Source organism: Mustela erminea, chromosome 14 (assembly GCF_009829155.1).
Source record: "Mustela erminea isolate mMusErm1 chromosome 14, mMusErm1.Pri, whole genome shotgun sequence".
Classification (NCBI taxonomy): Eukaryota; Metazoa; Chordata; class Mammalia; order Carnivora; family Mustelidae; genus Mustela; species Mustela erminea.
In genome coordinates this window covers 44,432,789-44,446,761 of record NC_045627.1, presented here as the reverse complement: position 1 = coordinate 44,446,761, position 13,973 = coordinate 44,432,789, and the positions used below count along the sequence as shown (strand labels likewise).

The 13,973-nt window shown below is 58.0% G+C and overlaps 1 protein-coding gene across 6 annotated transcripts in view; it reads right to left on the bottom strand.

The window, feature by feature from the left end:
- The window catches only part of ZMIZ1 (zinc finger MIZ-type containing 1), a 232,646-nt gene that overhangs the window by 100,729 nt on the left and 117,944 nt on the right, over positions 1-13,973 (bottom strand). For all 6 annotated transcript variants that reach the window (XM_032312603.1, XM_032312598.1, XM_032312602.1 and 3 more), the window contains 2 exons: positions 8,284-8,392; positions 2,112-2,225 (listed from right to left, as the gene is read on the bottom strand). In XM_032312603.1, the coding sequence (XP_032168494.1) occupies positions 2,112-2,225; positions 8,284-8,343 (174 nt within the window). In that variant the 5' untranslated portion in view covers positions 8,344-8,392. The remainder of the gene's footprint in view (positions 1-2,111; positions 2,226-8,283; positions 8,393-13,973) is intronic.

The following is a 13,973-nucleotide window of genomic DNA, read 5'->3' as shown; positions in this document are numbered from 1 at the left end:
TGCCCAGAGCACCCTCCCCTCTCCTGGCTGACTCCTTCTTGCCATTCTGGTCTCAGCTGGGGGGGTCACCTCCCTCAGGAGGCTTCTCCTGAGCATCACCCCAATCCCTCTCATGGGGCGCTGGCCTATGTCCCTATTTACTCCTTTAGTGTTTAGGGTCTGCCTCCCCCATCCTCCCCGGGAACATACGCTGTTGAGAGAGGCTCACTGCACTTGCTGCTCTGCCTCTGGTGAGCACAGGGCCTCGGTGAATGCTTGTCAACTGAATAAATGAGTGATGGGGCTGGAGCAGGGCCAGTCACTGCTCATCTCGTGCCCCCAGGCCCACCCGGCCTGCCCAGGGCCATCATCTGATGCAGCTCTGAATCCCTACCTCCTTGGGCAGGGTGCTGGGAGGCTGTGGCAGCCAGTCTGTCGGCACCTTGAGGTGGCCGCACCTCCTATTTCATTTCACTTATGGCTGCCAGCAGCTGGGATGGAAACGGGGGAGGCCTCTGGTAACATCTGTCCCTGCCCCGCAGGGCTCAGCCTGAACCAGGATCCCTGCAAAGAGGATTACAGGAGCTGGTAGAGGGAGGGGAGCCCAGGGGGCTGGAGGATGAGGAGGGTGGGGGAGTGCAGACGGCCGCCTGATTTGGCCTGGTGGTTCCAAGGGAGCCAGAGGCATCGGCCTCCAGCGGGGGAGTGCTGAGGGTCTCGGCTGCACACCTGGCTGACATCCCTATGGGCCAGGAGCACTTTCTCTAGAGGCAGTGGGGTCTTGGCTGTGTGACCCTGGAGAGCCATCTCAACAAGCCTCAGTTTCCTCTAGAAAATGGGGATGATGGCGGGGCCGGCCTCACGGAGTGTGAGGACTCGGTGAGAAGGTGTGTCGTGGGCCCAGCTCCGTGGCGGGCACAAGGGGTGCCTGGAAAGGATGGCCCACGACCATGTCGCTCTCCACTTGCTCCAGGCCAGGGCTGTGCTGGGGCCTTTTGCCGCCCTCCTCTCTGGAGCTTCTCAGAGAACGTGGCACCCCCCTGTTTTACCTATTGCTCCTTCCCGGCCCGGCATCCGCCTCGGCCTCTCCTCCCCAGTCTTGGGGCAGCGAGGCTCTGTGGCCATCTGTTCACCCATGTTCTCTTCAAAGCTGACTCAGGGCCTTCCGAGCAGCTGCCCTCGCTGGCCACCAAGCCTCCCTCAAGCTCACGTGGCTGGGGTTGTTCACAAGCCATGAGCTCTTTCCAGGCAGCTGTCCGCCGGCAAGCTCCGGGCCTGGCCTCTGCCCAGCCTGTGTCCTAGGTCCTCACTGAGCTGAGTGAACTTCAGCTCTCTGGGCTCTGTGGTCCATCTGGTCCTTTGCACATGCTGTTCCCAGTGCCTAGAACGTGCTCACTCTGCCTGGCTGCTTGGGAACTCCGGCAGAGGGGTCTGGGGCTCCCTGCCTCAGTTTCCAGCCAGCCGCCCCACCTCCCGGGCCGCCGATGCTTCCCTGCCCGCTGCTGCTTTCTCCTTGCACACAACTTTCTTGGCCCTCTCTTTCCATGTCGGGCTCCCCCGCTAGAGGGACTCGGGCTGGGCAAAGTCTTATTCTGTGGTTCCCTAGGACTTAGCAGAGGAGACCAGATGTGACAAATGAGGGATCAATCAGTGTTTATTTGGATAGATGGATGGCTGTAAGAGGAGCTCAATAAATGCTTCTGTGAATGGGTAGCAGGACGGAAGGACGGATGACTATAGAAAGAGCTCTAAAGATGTTTGCCCAGCTGGATGAATGAAGGACTGGATAAAAGGGCGGCTACAAACCCTCCACGACTCTGCTTCACTTCGGGTGCAACATCCACCCTCATCAGACCTGGTACTCCCCCAACGTGGGCCTGGTGCTTTCCTATCCAGTGTGGGGAGCCCACACTATCCCGAGGGTTGTGTCTCCCCATCAGAATGGTTTCCCTGAAGGTGCACGCTGGGGGGCGCTCCCAGAAGGGCTGTCCCCTCCAGCACTGGTGTCTTTCTATCTCTCACCCTATTGTCTGGGTCCTCTCCAACACCTGAACAGGCACGTGAGCCCCTCAGGCATCTTCCCCTGGCACCAGTGCAGGTTGGCAGGGGTGGGGGGTCGGATGCAGACTCACCGTCAAACAGCCCATCAGGCTCTGCTCAAAGGGCCGCTGGAAGGCTCGCGGGTCTCCACACCAGTCCAGCAGCTCCGTGGCGGCATTGTGGAAGTTGGCAGGGTTCTGTAAGTGCTGTGGGAGAGGGAAGGAGGCAACATGAAGCCCCAGCAACAAGGCCAGTGGGGGTGGCACGTGGGTCTGGGGTGGCGAAGACCCCAGGACTCCCTGGGTATGAAACGTGAAGGGGGGGGGCTGGTGCCAGGATGAAGGAACCTTCTCGAACAACCTGTCATTCATTTTTCCCATGCATCCATCCCACCCAATCCCTGCAAGATGTGGATTAGTAACCCCATTGCAAAGATAGTAACACCAAGGTCTAGAGAAAGACAGTAATATTCAAGTGTTTTCTGGATGCTGGCTGTGGGGGCAGGTGAACTCTGCAGGGTTCAGGAGGGTGGCCTGTGGCCCCCATGCTTGGGGGCTGGCTGTCCCCGAGTCAGGGCAGGCTATCCGTGGAGATTCCTTCTTGATGCCTCTCCCACTAACCACTACCAGTAGCACAGCCCTGGTCTGGGCGTCCACCAGCTCTGACTGCAGAGGGAGCTCAGCCATGGCCAAACAGGGCAGGGTTAGGCGGCTTAGAGAGAGGTCTTTGGGCCACAGCCAGCCTGGGAATTGAAGTGCAAGCACACTGTGCCCAGGATATCCTCACACTAGGGTATGGCATACGTGGCTTAGCTTCCCCAAACCAGATTTCCAGGCCCAGTCTGCTCGTCTTGTCAGGAGGGGTCCATGCCTGAGCTCAAGCCCCTCGCAGTCAGGGGACCTGAGTCGGCAGAGACTGAATCTTGGTGCCAAGGCCTCTGGATCCTGCTTTGGACCCAAGTCACAGCGCAGCCGGAGGGGGCGGGGGTGGGGGTGGGGTAGCTTCATTCTCTACTACCTGTCCAGGTCTTCCCAGGCCCTGCTGAGCCTAGCCTTAGCCCAGGGGATGAGTGACTCGCTCAGGGTCACACAGCAGCGCAGGGGCAGAGCTAGAATTCCAGGAATCAGTGTCAGGGACCATGGGTCCTCCAGAGAGACATCTAGGGTATGATATAAGGGTCAGAGCATAAGCCAGCTGCAAAGGGGATGGTGGGAACTTCTAAGGCCCCTGTTGCCTTGGTGCTGGGAGAGACAGGAACAGTAGCTTCCCCTGGGGTGGGCACTCTATTCCAAACTGCAGCTCGAGCCTGTCTTCAAGACAAGGAGGCCGGGCGGGGGCGGGGTTGGGGTCATAGCAGCCACCAGGTCCCAGAATTGGGAAAGAATGTCACGTACAGGGGCACCCTCTGCCTTCGCCTCCTGCTAGCTGCCGACCCAGGACAGTCCCTTCACCTTCCTGAACCTCAGTCGTCCCATCTGTAAAAGGGGGATGACGGATCACGGCTTGGTGGTGGGAATTTTTCTTTCGTTTGTGCAGGGCTTCATGACTATTCCTAGGACACGGTTCGTGTAAGAAAGATTTAAAAATGGATGGAAGACAGTGAAATGAATTAGAACATGGTGCCCCTAGGGGAGGGAGCGGTGGAGGCGAGCAAGAGGGCAAGCAAGCAGCAGCGCAGCCCTCCGTCACGGGGCTGGGGAGGCTTAGACAAGACGAGGCTCATGCGGCCCCTGGCACGGCGCCTGGCGCGTGGGGTGTTCCCACGTGGGGCTGCCCTTGGCCCTGACTCTGGCTCCCGGAGTCTCCCCTGGAAGCACAGCTGCACTCGGCAGCCCTCAGCCCTGGCTCACACAGGCTCTCTCTGCAAAGGCAGAGCTCCCTGCCCTTGACGCAAAGGAGATGGGAGCAGCCTCCGCATGGAGGACGGGGCCCTTTGAGAGGGCAGTGGGGACTTCTCCCCTCTGCCTTCTGTGCTCGCTTGCTAACGTGGGCCCCTTCTGAGGCCACGAAGCGCAGGGTCGGGGGCAGGGGACAGCCCTGCTCCACATGGAAAGCCATGCAAATCGGCTCATTCCTTGCCTGGCAGCCTCCCCCCCCCGGCTAACTGAGTTATTCCGTTTATTTACCTGATGTCACACCCAATTAGCAGGGTCAGCAGCCACCACATGCTGCTCTCAGAGCGGCCTGCCCGTAGCACCCTCACTCCTGGCACCCCCGTTGGGGCTCTGGGCTCACAAGTGGCTTCTGGGGCCAGTCTCCGGGGCCCGGTTTTGTTCTGGCCCTCGGAGCACACCGTCTTCCATATCGTGGCCGGCCCACCTTCAAGCTTCTCCACCTCATTGTGGCCTTCAGCTGGGGCCCTGGGTGGTCACTGGTGGGTGTGACTCGTTGATAAAACGGACACGGGTGTCCCGTTCACTGGCTGCTGCTCAGCAGCTCTGTGGCCTCAGCCACACCCCGGCCCCTCTCTGGGCTTCTGTTTCCCGTTTCGACTATGAGGTCACTGGCCTGCACAGAAACGGGTGACCCAGCTCAAACCCCACCTTGGCCACTGAGCCCCACAATGCTGGGTGTGCTCCTGAGTGTCAGACCCCTGACTGGTGAAACGGGGTGCCCATAGCCTGCAGGGCTGCCCCACGGCTCGGGAAAAATTTAAATCATGATGTCCCCATGAGAGAGTCGGGGCCCCGTAGAGACGGCTACTGCTCTGACCTCTGTCCAGTTTCTTCTCTCCTAGGAGCTTCTGGAGGGTAGAAGTAGTGCCCTGTCCCCCTCTGGAACCCTCAAGACTGGCCCAAGGCCAGGTCCCCACAGAAGCAGTTGGTGACCCGTTCACTGTCCAAAAGAGTCTATCCATGGTGTAGGCCGGCAACCTGGCTACTGCAGGACAGGTCCCTAGTGGCTCGTGGAGCAACCAGGGCTGGGGGGGGGGGCGGAGCGTGGCCAGCTTGTGGGGGAGCTTGGCCAGCTGGGGGGTGGGGAGCATGGCCAGCTGGCGGGGGGAGCTTGATCTGGGGATGGGGAGCACAGATCTGAATCATAGGCAGAAGCCTCCCCGGGTGTGGCCGTTCCTGGATACCAATGCCTCACTTCCCACCAGACCGACTGCCTGTCTCCATGGTTTCTGAGATGATCTGGGCTATATTCACTGGCCACTGGGTCTGTTGGGGGCAGGATTACAGGACACCAAAGCCTAGACCTCTTGGACTGACTATGCAGACCAAGTGATGAATGCATCTTCTGATTAGACCATCTGTGATCCAAACAACCTGTCCATCCTTCCAAAAATGAATCGGTCTATCCATCCATCCATCCCCTCGTCCATCTACCCATTCAACCATTCACTACTTTATTCATTTCCCATCTATCCATTCATCTGCCTACCTATCTGTCTATCCATCCAGAAGTTATCCAACCTCCTGTCCCTCCATTCATCCATCCGTGTATCCATCCATCATCTATACCTACCTGCCAAACTACCCATCCCTATGTCCATCCGTCCATCCTTCCGCTCATTCCCTTAGGTATCCATCCATCAGTTCACCTCTCCCCTGATCCTCCTCAACCTCTGTGGGCCGTGGCCTGGGTGCTGCATTAGGATCTGCTGACTTTGAGATGGATACAGCACGTTCTCTGCCCCTGAGGAACTAAGCCTGGCAGGTCTGATATGTGCCCCACAGGGCCGAGGGCCCAAAGGAGAAAGAGCAGGGTGGGTGAGGCAGCTGGGTGCCCAGGAAGCAGTGGGGCTCAGAGATGGGCAGTGCAGTTGCTCAGAAGGGCCATGGGGCTGGGGGAGGCTGTTGCGCAGGAATTAGCCAATTTGTGCGTGCAGCCCAGATGTGTCTGTGACCTCTGAGTGGGCCCACTGTAGAGAAGGCACTGGTTCTCCCAGTCCTTGGGGCTGAGACAGGGGAAAGGCAGCTGGGAGGGAAGAGAGGCAGTGGGGTGCTTGGGGGATGGCCAGGGTGAGCAACGGCGAGAATCAGGGTGGAATGGGTGGGGTGTGTGTGGGGGGGAGGCTGTGCTTAGAAGTGAGGCAGGGAGTCTGAGGCTGCAAAGCCCCTGATGGGAGCCATAGGCCCACCAGCCAGAGCGAGGCCCAGCCAACGCATCTGTCATCCTCAGAGCATGCAGACCTGCTCGCCTTTCTCTTCTGATTAGGACAGGGGACATCTGAGGATCAACAGTCTTCAGCCAGACGCACCGCCCTCTGGAGCAGCCACGGAGCAGACAGACGTTAAGAGCCGAGCTGTGTCTGACCGGAGGTGTGGAGGGGGATGTGGGGGCGTCGGGAGCTCTGGATGGCCCCGGGAGTCATCTGCACAGTCTGCTCACCCTTGCAAACGCAGCAGGGTCTGGCCCCAGTGCAGAGCTCTGGGAGTGTGTGTGCGCGTGTGTGCGTGTGTACACACATGTGTGGGCTGGCCAGCCGGGGAGGGCAGCTGAGGGGATCCCTGGCCTTCCAGCTGCCCTGGCACACACCGGCTGGGTGTCCCTTCTGATGTCATTCTCCAGACCAAGTGGGGTACTGTGGCGGCTTAATCAGGGTCGGGTAGTTAGCAAGTGGCGGAATGGGGGCTTGGACTTGCTGATGGGTCAGTCTGAGCCCTGGGGGCCACACTCGGAGTGGGGAAAGTGTGCCCTGATTCCTGGGGATGCAGAGCCAGCCACGGGAGAAAGGTCAGCTCGTGAGCAGGTCTCAGGAGGAGCCCGTGCCCAGTGCAAGAAGGGGCTCATGCTGGGTGGTGGGACTGTGCTGTTGGGGGTGGAGGCCACTGACGGTGGCCCCTCAGGGCTGGGAGAAACTGGGCCACAGGCTGAGCTGGGAGAGAGCCCTGCAGAGCCCCAAGGAGGAGGCGAGTGCAGAGTTGGAAGGAGGGCACCGTCTGGCTTCTACTCTGTGACCGTGAGCAGAGGCGTTGTTGGCGTTTGGGGGAGCTGTTTGGGCTGGGTTCAATCTGTAACTGGTCTTCTTCAATTTCCTCTCCTCTGACCCCGCCTGGGCTTCCGAGAGAGCTCTGCTTGATATTTATGAGAGGACACATGCCCAGTACTTGGGGACCGGCCTCAGCTCCACTGGGCCCTGGGAGGGCCGGCTGCGGGGGTGGTGGGGCTGGGAGCACTGCCTCCCCAGGAGTCCTGAGGCCAGTGGCCCATGCTGGGACCCATGTCCTGTTAAGCTGCCTAAGCTAAGGGCCTCACCCCAGTGCCTGCCTCCTCCTATGCTGAGACACTGAGGATAATAGCCCCTGCCACCCCGTGACGGTCTGGACCCATCGGATGGGTGGGGAAACTGAGGCTTAGAGAAACAAAGGGATAGGCCTGAGATGACACTGTGGGCATGTGGAAGAGTGAGGATTTGGGCCCGGGTCTCTCTGATGTCAAAGCTCAGCCCCTTCTACCATCTCGCTCGCTCCTGGAGTACGGTAACACTCTAGAGTCTGCACAGACACCTCCATGCAGAGCTGCCAAGGGGGCTGCGCCCAGAGGGTGGTACGCCACTCCTGGTCAACACTGGGGGGCGCCCGTCAGCTTTGGCTCAATCAGGCTCTGAGTGGGGGGCGGGGGCTCTGAGCCCACCTGGAACCTGCCCCACTCTAAACAATCCGGAGAGGACGCTTGCAGGAAGATCTCCTCTAGAACGCTGCGTGAGCATGGGCGGATGAGGGAGCTTGCTGTGCTCAGGGATGAGGCCCTCCTAGCATGAGTGAAGCTGGGCTGTGTGACCTCAGCCGACCCCCTTCTCTTCTCTGGCCTCTGTTTCCTTTTCTGTAATGTGATCTAATTTCTCCGAAGTTTTCCTTTTCTGTTTCTTTATAGAGAACCACAGAAGCAGAGGGGTGGGGAGCTTTGGTCTAGGAAGGAGACTAAGTACTTTACTACACCTTCACAGCATCCCAGATGGCACAGCAGAGCCCAGAGAGGGCATGACGCTGGCCCCAAATCACACAGCTGAGAAGAGAAAAGGAGGGGAGGGGAGGGGAGGGGAGGGGAGGGAAGAGGCAGGGAGGAAAGGGACCTCGTGGAGCTGGCACATGAACCCTGGTGTGCAATGTCAGTGTGGGAGACAAGAGACCTCGGGGTGGTCAGAGAGACCCCAGGCAGTCAGCCCTGGCCTGCCATCACCTCCACCCAGCACCCAAGAGGCCCAGCTCCACAGTGCAGGCCAGCAGCCCTCCTGCTCTGCCTGTCTTACCAGCCCTGCCCTCGCCAGCTGTGCCAGGCTGGGCAGGGAGGAGGCGTGAGCGCAGGCCACACACCCACCTGCTTGATGCACTGTAGTCGGTCATTGGTCTGTTGGATGTGCCTGTCCATAGAATTCATTCTGGCCGTTTCGCTGGGTTCTACCCGAGAGCCATGAACGTTGTCCAGCCTGTGAAGACAGAAGAGGGCATGTGTCACTGGGGTTGCACCAGGCCCGACAACCCTACAGCCACCCTGCAGCCCCAACACAGACAGACATGCTGGGCCCAGTGGCTCCCAGCAGGTTTTAGGCCCCTTTGGGAGCAGTTGTGGCCTCTGTCCTAGCCAGCCCCGTGCTGGAGGGAGGAACTTCAGCCACAGCTGCCTGGCCCAAGGGGAAGCCCGTCTGGGCTGAGGGTGGGAGGTGCTCCTGGGTGTTCTCTGTGGGTGACTCACGTCAGCCCGGAGTACGCATGTTCACCACGGGACACGGAACAGCACACTCGGGCACACTCATTTCTACACACCTGTGCATGTGTTGGGGGGCCGATGGGGATGGCAATCCCATCTTTGGATTCCCAGTTCAGGGCTTAGCTTACCTGATGTGGCTCTGTGTGTGTGCAAGTGTGCGTGCACCCACGTGGAGGGTTCAACCTACATGGCCCTCATTGCGTGTGTGGTGTAAGAGCAGCGACCTGCCATGGGTACCACGGTCCCCCACCTCAGACCCCCATGCTTTCGAGTTCTTCATGCTGTGAACCCGATTCCATTCCTCCCTTTGCCTTCCTGGGCAAGTAGGGCGGGAGTCCGTGCCACCCCCTTTCCAAGACAAGGAGACTGGGGCTCAGAAGGGGACGGGAGTCATCCACGGTGGCACAGGGAGCCAGTATGAGAGCCCAGGCCAGGAACTAGGGCTCTGGCCGCCAGCTTGTGGCTCAGAGGGCAGGGTCCACAGACGTCACGGCCACCAGGCTCACTTCCTGAATAGCTGTGGGCCTCGGGAACTCCAACATGAATGTGACTTCCTTCCGGCGGGGGAAGCTAGGTGGAGGAAGCCCCCTCACTCCAGAAAGTCCCCAGAGTCCCTGGGCCTCTCCAGAGAGGCCACAATGGCAATGGCAGAGATGGGGAGAGAGAGAGAGAGAGCTGGAGAGTCTACCCAGTACTCAGTGACCCAGTCTTTGGGCCAATGCAGAAATCTGCCCATGGCTACTGGGTTTGTTTTCCCACAACCCAGTGGGCATTTCAAGTGACAGACATAGGGTGCTGGACAGAGGCCCCTGGCCCTCGGCCTTCTTCGCTCTCCCATGGCACTGCCCCCCAGAAGTTCCCCTCAGATCCTGCGGCACCCCCCCCCCCGAAGTCCCCTCAGCTCCTGCGGTGTCACCAAAGGTCCCATTTACCAGACACCTCCCGCACGCTGGGGCCCTGCGTCCTCTCCTTTACTCTTCTGTATGACTAGAATCATCTCCATTTGATAGACGAGGAAACGAAGGTCTGAGATCTGAGATCACCCAAGTCCCCATGGCCCGTAGGAGCCTGTCTGCTTCCATGTCCTGACTCTCTGCCCCCTGCGCGAGCCCCTCCGGCTGAGGGAACTCCCAGCAGAACATGCCGGGGCCCAACCTTGGGAAGAAAGGCCTGGCTGTACTTCCATGGAGCGCTTTACCACACAGCTCCTTCCAAGCACTTCCTATCATTCCATCTGTATTGAAAAGGCAGCTCATGGGGTGCCTGGGTGGCTCAGTGGGTTAAAACCTCTGCCTTTGGCTCAGGTCATGATCCCAGGGTCCTGGGATTGAGCCCCGCATCGCATCGGGCTCTCTGCTCAGCAGGGAGCCTGTTTCCTCCTCTCTCTCTGCCTACTTGTGGTCCCCGTCGGTCAAATAAATAAAATCTTAAAAAAAAAAAGAAAGAAAGAAAGAAAGAAAGAAAGAAAGGCACGCATGGTTCAAAAATCAAAGTCCAATGATGTTCTGGCTCTGTCCACAAGCCCCCAGATGGCCTTCCTGGTAGGACCAGGGTCACCAGTCTCCTGAGGGGCTCAGAGAAGCAAAGATATATGGGTACTATTCCCTGCCACCCCTTAAGAAGAAAACACATAAAGTGATAGCATTCTAATACACACTACTTGGACCTTGCTTTTCTCCTCTGAATCGTATCTCAATGTTTATTCCACATCAAGATACAAAGAGCCTTTTTAAAAAAGATTTTATTTATTTACTTATTTGTCAGAGAGAGAGAGAGAGAGAAAGGCAGGCAGAGGGAGAAGCAGGCTCCCCCCTGAGCAGGGACCCTGAGGTGGGGACTTGATCCCAAGAACCTGGGATGATGACTTGAGCTGAAGGTAGACGCTTAACCGACTGAGTCACCTAGGCGTCCTATAAAGAGTCTTTTCAGTTTTTAATAGCGGGCCAGTATTCCTAGGCACGCATGAATCACTTACCCAACCAAATTCTGAATGTTCACCTCTGCCGGGCACTGCCCCAAGGTCAGAGGCCTTGGCCGAGGCCCTTCTGCTCAGAGGGCTCATGCTCCAGACCGAGTGATGAAGCCTGGAGCTGTCCCCAAATCCATAGTGCAGACGGGCCCGCGAGATCACCTTTTATACCGGCCACATCACCCACATGTGAATTAATCTGGAGAGCCTATTCTTAGAAGTGGAGTTTCTGGGTCATTTGGGCATTTGCACTTTTGAGAAATGCTTTCTGGGTTCCCTCAACCTCAGAGCTCTCCCACAAAAAGGGAAAGGGAGGGGGAGTCCTCCACATTCACTTTTTCTACCCTCCAACAACCCTCCATGCACCCCACCGATCACACGTTTACACCCCCAGATTACCAACCTCTCCATCCATCGCTTATTCACCTAAATGCCTGTCTGTCCTTCTGTCTATCCAGCCACCTATCCACGCATCCACCCAAACACCTCTAGTCTCCACGTGCCCACCCATGCATGCTTCCCACTCACCCAGTAAATACTTTTCAATATCTATACAGTGCTGGGTCCTCTGCCAGATCCAGGAGCCACGGAGAGATTAATAAGCCAGTATTCACTCCACGTGACCTAGTAGGTAACTGTTTGTCGAGCTCCTGCTCTAAGTCAGGCACCGGTCCAGGCACTGGGCGTGGACAGACATTGTTACTATATCCCCACTTTACAAATGAGGAAAGTGAGGCTCAGAGGTTTTAGCAGCGGTCAGCTCTAGAATCCGGGCTTTCCCATTACAACCCAGACTTTGGTGCTGCTAGTGGGGGAGGGGCTGGGGGTCTCCACTGGAGATTGCTGTGATGTGGTAGGCAGTTGTCATGGGAGAAGAGTGTTGCTCCCCTTGCTGCTCCTGGAGGACCCCCCCGCAGGGGCTGAGTTTCTCCTGAGTTTACTTGTCTAGAGTCCCCAGCCTGCACTCACTCCTCCAGGGCTCCTGGAGTCAGGGACAAACCATGGTGCCCAGTTGGCCAGCAGGGGGCGCTGTTGATGAAGCTAAGTACCCAGAGAGCTGGAAACCCGCTCTGTGGGGCTCTCTCTTTAGCGCCCTCCTCCAGTGAGGACGTGCCGGCCCCAAACAGAGGGTTTTGAGTAAACTTCTCTGGCTTCCTAGGTCTCGGATTTCCCATTTGTAGAGCAGGATGGTGAGTGGGGATTAGGCGGCCTCACAAGACTCTATCCCTACGTAGACTTTTCCCAGGATGGACACAGCATTTTCATCTAGGGTCAGAGCCCTAGTGGGACCTTGATAAATGCTTGTTGAATGGCTGACAGATCGTTTCTGGAGACTGAGGGGGCACTCGACCCACCCAGGGAAGCCCTAAGCCGGCATCTGGAAGCCAGACCCACCTAGGCAGCCAGAGGCTGTTCCTGTCTGCTCAGTACCCACTGGTCTGGGCCTGGAACACTGGCAAAGAAGCGAGCAGGAAAGAAGGAAAGGTGTCACAGATCACGGGGACAACTGTGTGTCCTATAGGTCTTAATCTACAGAAGAACAATGTCCAGCTGATGAAGGAGACACTCACAGGTGAGGTGACATTCTTAAACTGCCGAGATCAGTGGTAAATTTTGGTTATTAACAGCAGGAATGGATGAGGCTGGCGGTTCCAGGCCACACAGAAAAAGGGTGAAGGCCTGGAAGGCTAGGGTGCTGGGCGCGGAGACGGGAACGGTGGGCTGAAGGAGTTAGGAGAGGTAGCTCATTGTGGGGCAATCTGGAATCTTCCTTGTGCCTGTACCTGCCTTGTTTAGGCAGCAGACCAGGTCCCGTGCATTGCTAATTTACTGAATCCTAAAAGGCTCATAGAGGGGAAGCAACTTGCCCAGGGTCACAAGGCCAGGAAGCGGTTGAGCTGAGATTCGGACCCTCTGCCTTTCTAACGATTCATGTGTTTTTCTTCCTGGAAGAAAGACCGTGCTGGGCCCAAAGAGGGGTCCTCTTGTTCCGTCCAAACTGTCCAAACTCATCCACTTTTAAGGCCCGCCCCCCGCCCTCCCGGGGCCACAGGTCTCCTGCAAGCTGGCAGTGCGGGGACGCGGCGCAAGCCCAGCAGCCAGCAGAGGTCGCTCTCCGCCGCGGGAGCGTTGCTTGGCCTGGCTGTTGCTTCCCTCCTCAGACCTCGGGCTTCTTTATAAACCTTTTACAAGTAGCTACAAATCCTCCGTGGCTGCAACTCTGGTGCCCACAGTGGCCGGGCTCCCTCCCAGCTGGAGACGGCTGACGGCCTGGCTCTGGGTGCACCCGGGGCCTCAGTCCTGCCCAGCCGCCTGCCTGTCTCTGAATGGGGAGTGGGCTCAAGCAATCAAGCCCCCACCCCCCTCTGGCCTCTGACTCCTCTTCCTGGTCGGGGCAGCCATGTGCCTGTAGTCAGCCTAGGAGTCTGGGGGGACTGCGCTGTGATACCTTTCTCCAGGCCTCAGTTTCCCTGCGTGGAAAACAAGGCCTTTCAAACTCCAACATCTTAGGATTCCTGTGTCAGGAGCTCCAGCTCTTTGGAACACTCTCTCTCAGCAAAGTGTAGAATGCCGGACTTGAAACTGCAAAGCCTGTCCCAAGGCAGCCCCGAAAACTCTGCAAGGGAGAGCCCCTGGGCCAGGGAACCCTAAGATTGCACACGCACGCCCCCTCACCCCCGAGGCTCAGCTTGGCTTCACGCCACACATATGTGCTCTCTGCTAGTGACCCCTGAATCGGTGTGGTCTTCTGACCCAGGAAGTCTGGAAGGGCCAAGCTCCTGTTCCACATGCCTCACTGCCTTGCAGGCCGAGCTGACTCTTGGTGGAACCTCGCACAGAAGCCGTTTTTAGAGAAAGCTGCCCTTCCACGCAGAGGGCTGCTCTGAGCTAGAATGTGGAGAACCAGAAGGATCCCAGGGACCACCTGGTCCCATGCCCTTCATGGCAGGACAGGGGTGGGGGCAGAGATGGAGAGAGGGGGGCACGGAGGAAGACAAGGGTCGAGTGGGACTAGCGCCTACCTGGCTGGCTTCCCCTGACAGCATCATGGCCCTTGGCAGGCTCTTCCCTGGAAACGGGGCACAGGCTGCTCTTAGCTGCCCTGTGGAAATGTGGGGTGCTGGAGCTAGAGGCGGCTCCTTAGGGCGGTGGGCCCACATCAGCTATACCAACATCAGGAGGTTTTATTTTTTATTTTTCACACTTGAGGCCAATAAGTTAACTGGTACACTCAGCGCACATGTACCCAGAAAGAGGCATTTGTGGACGTGTGTGCACGCTCACATCCAGAGGCACTTTTTGCACACTCAAGTGCAGGAACACATACACA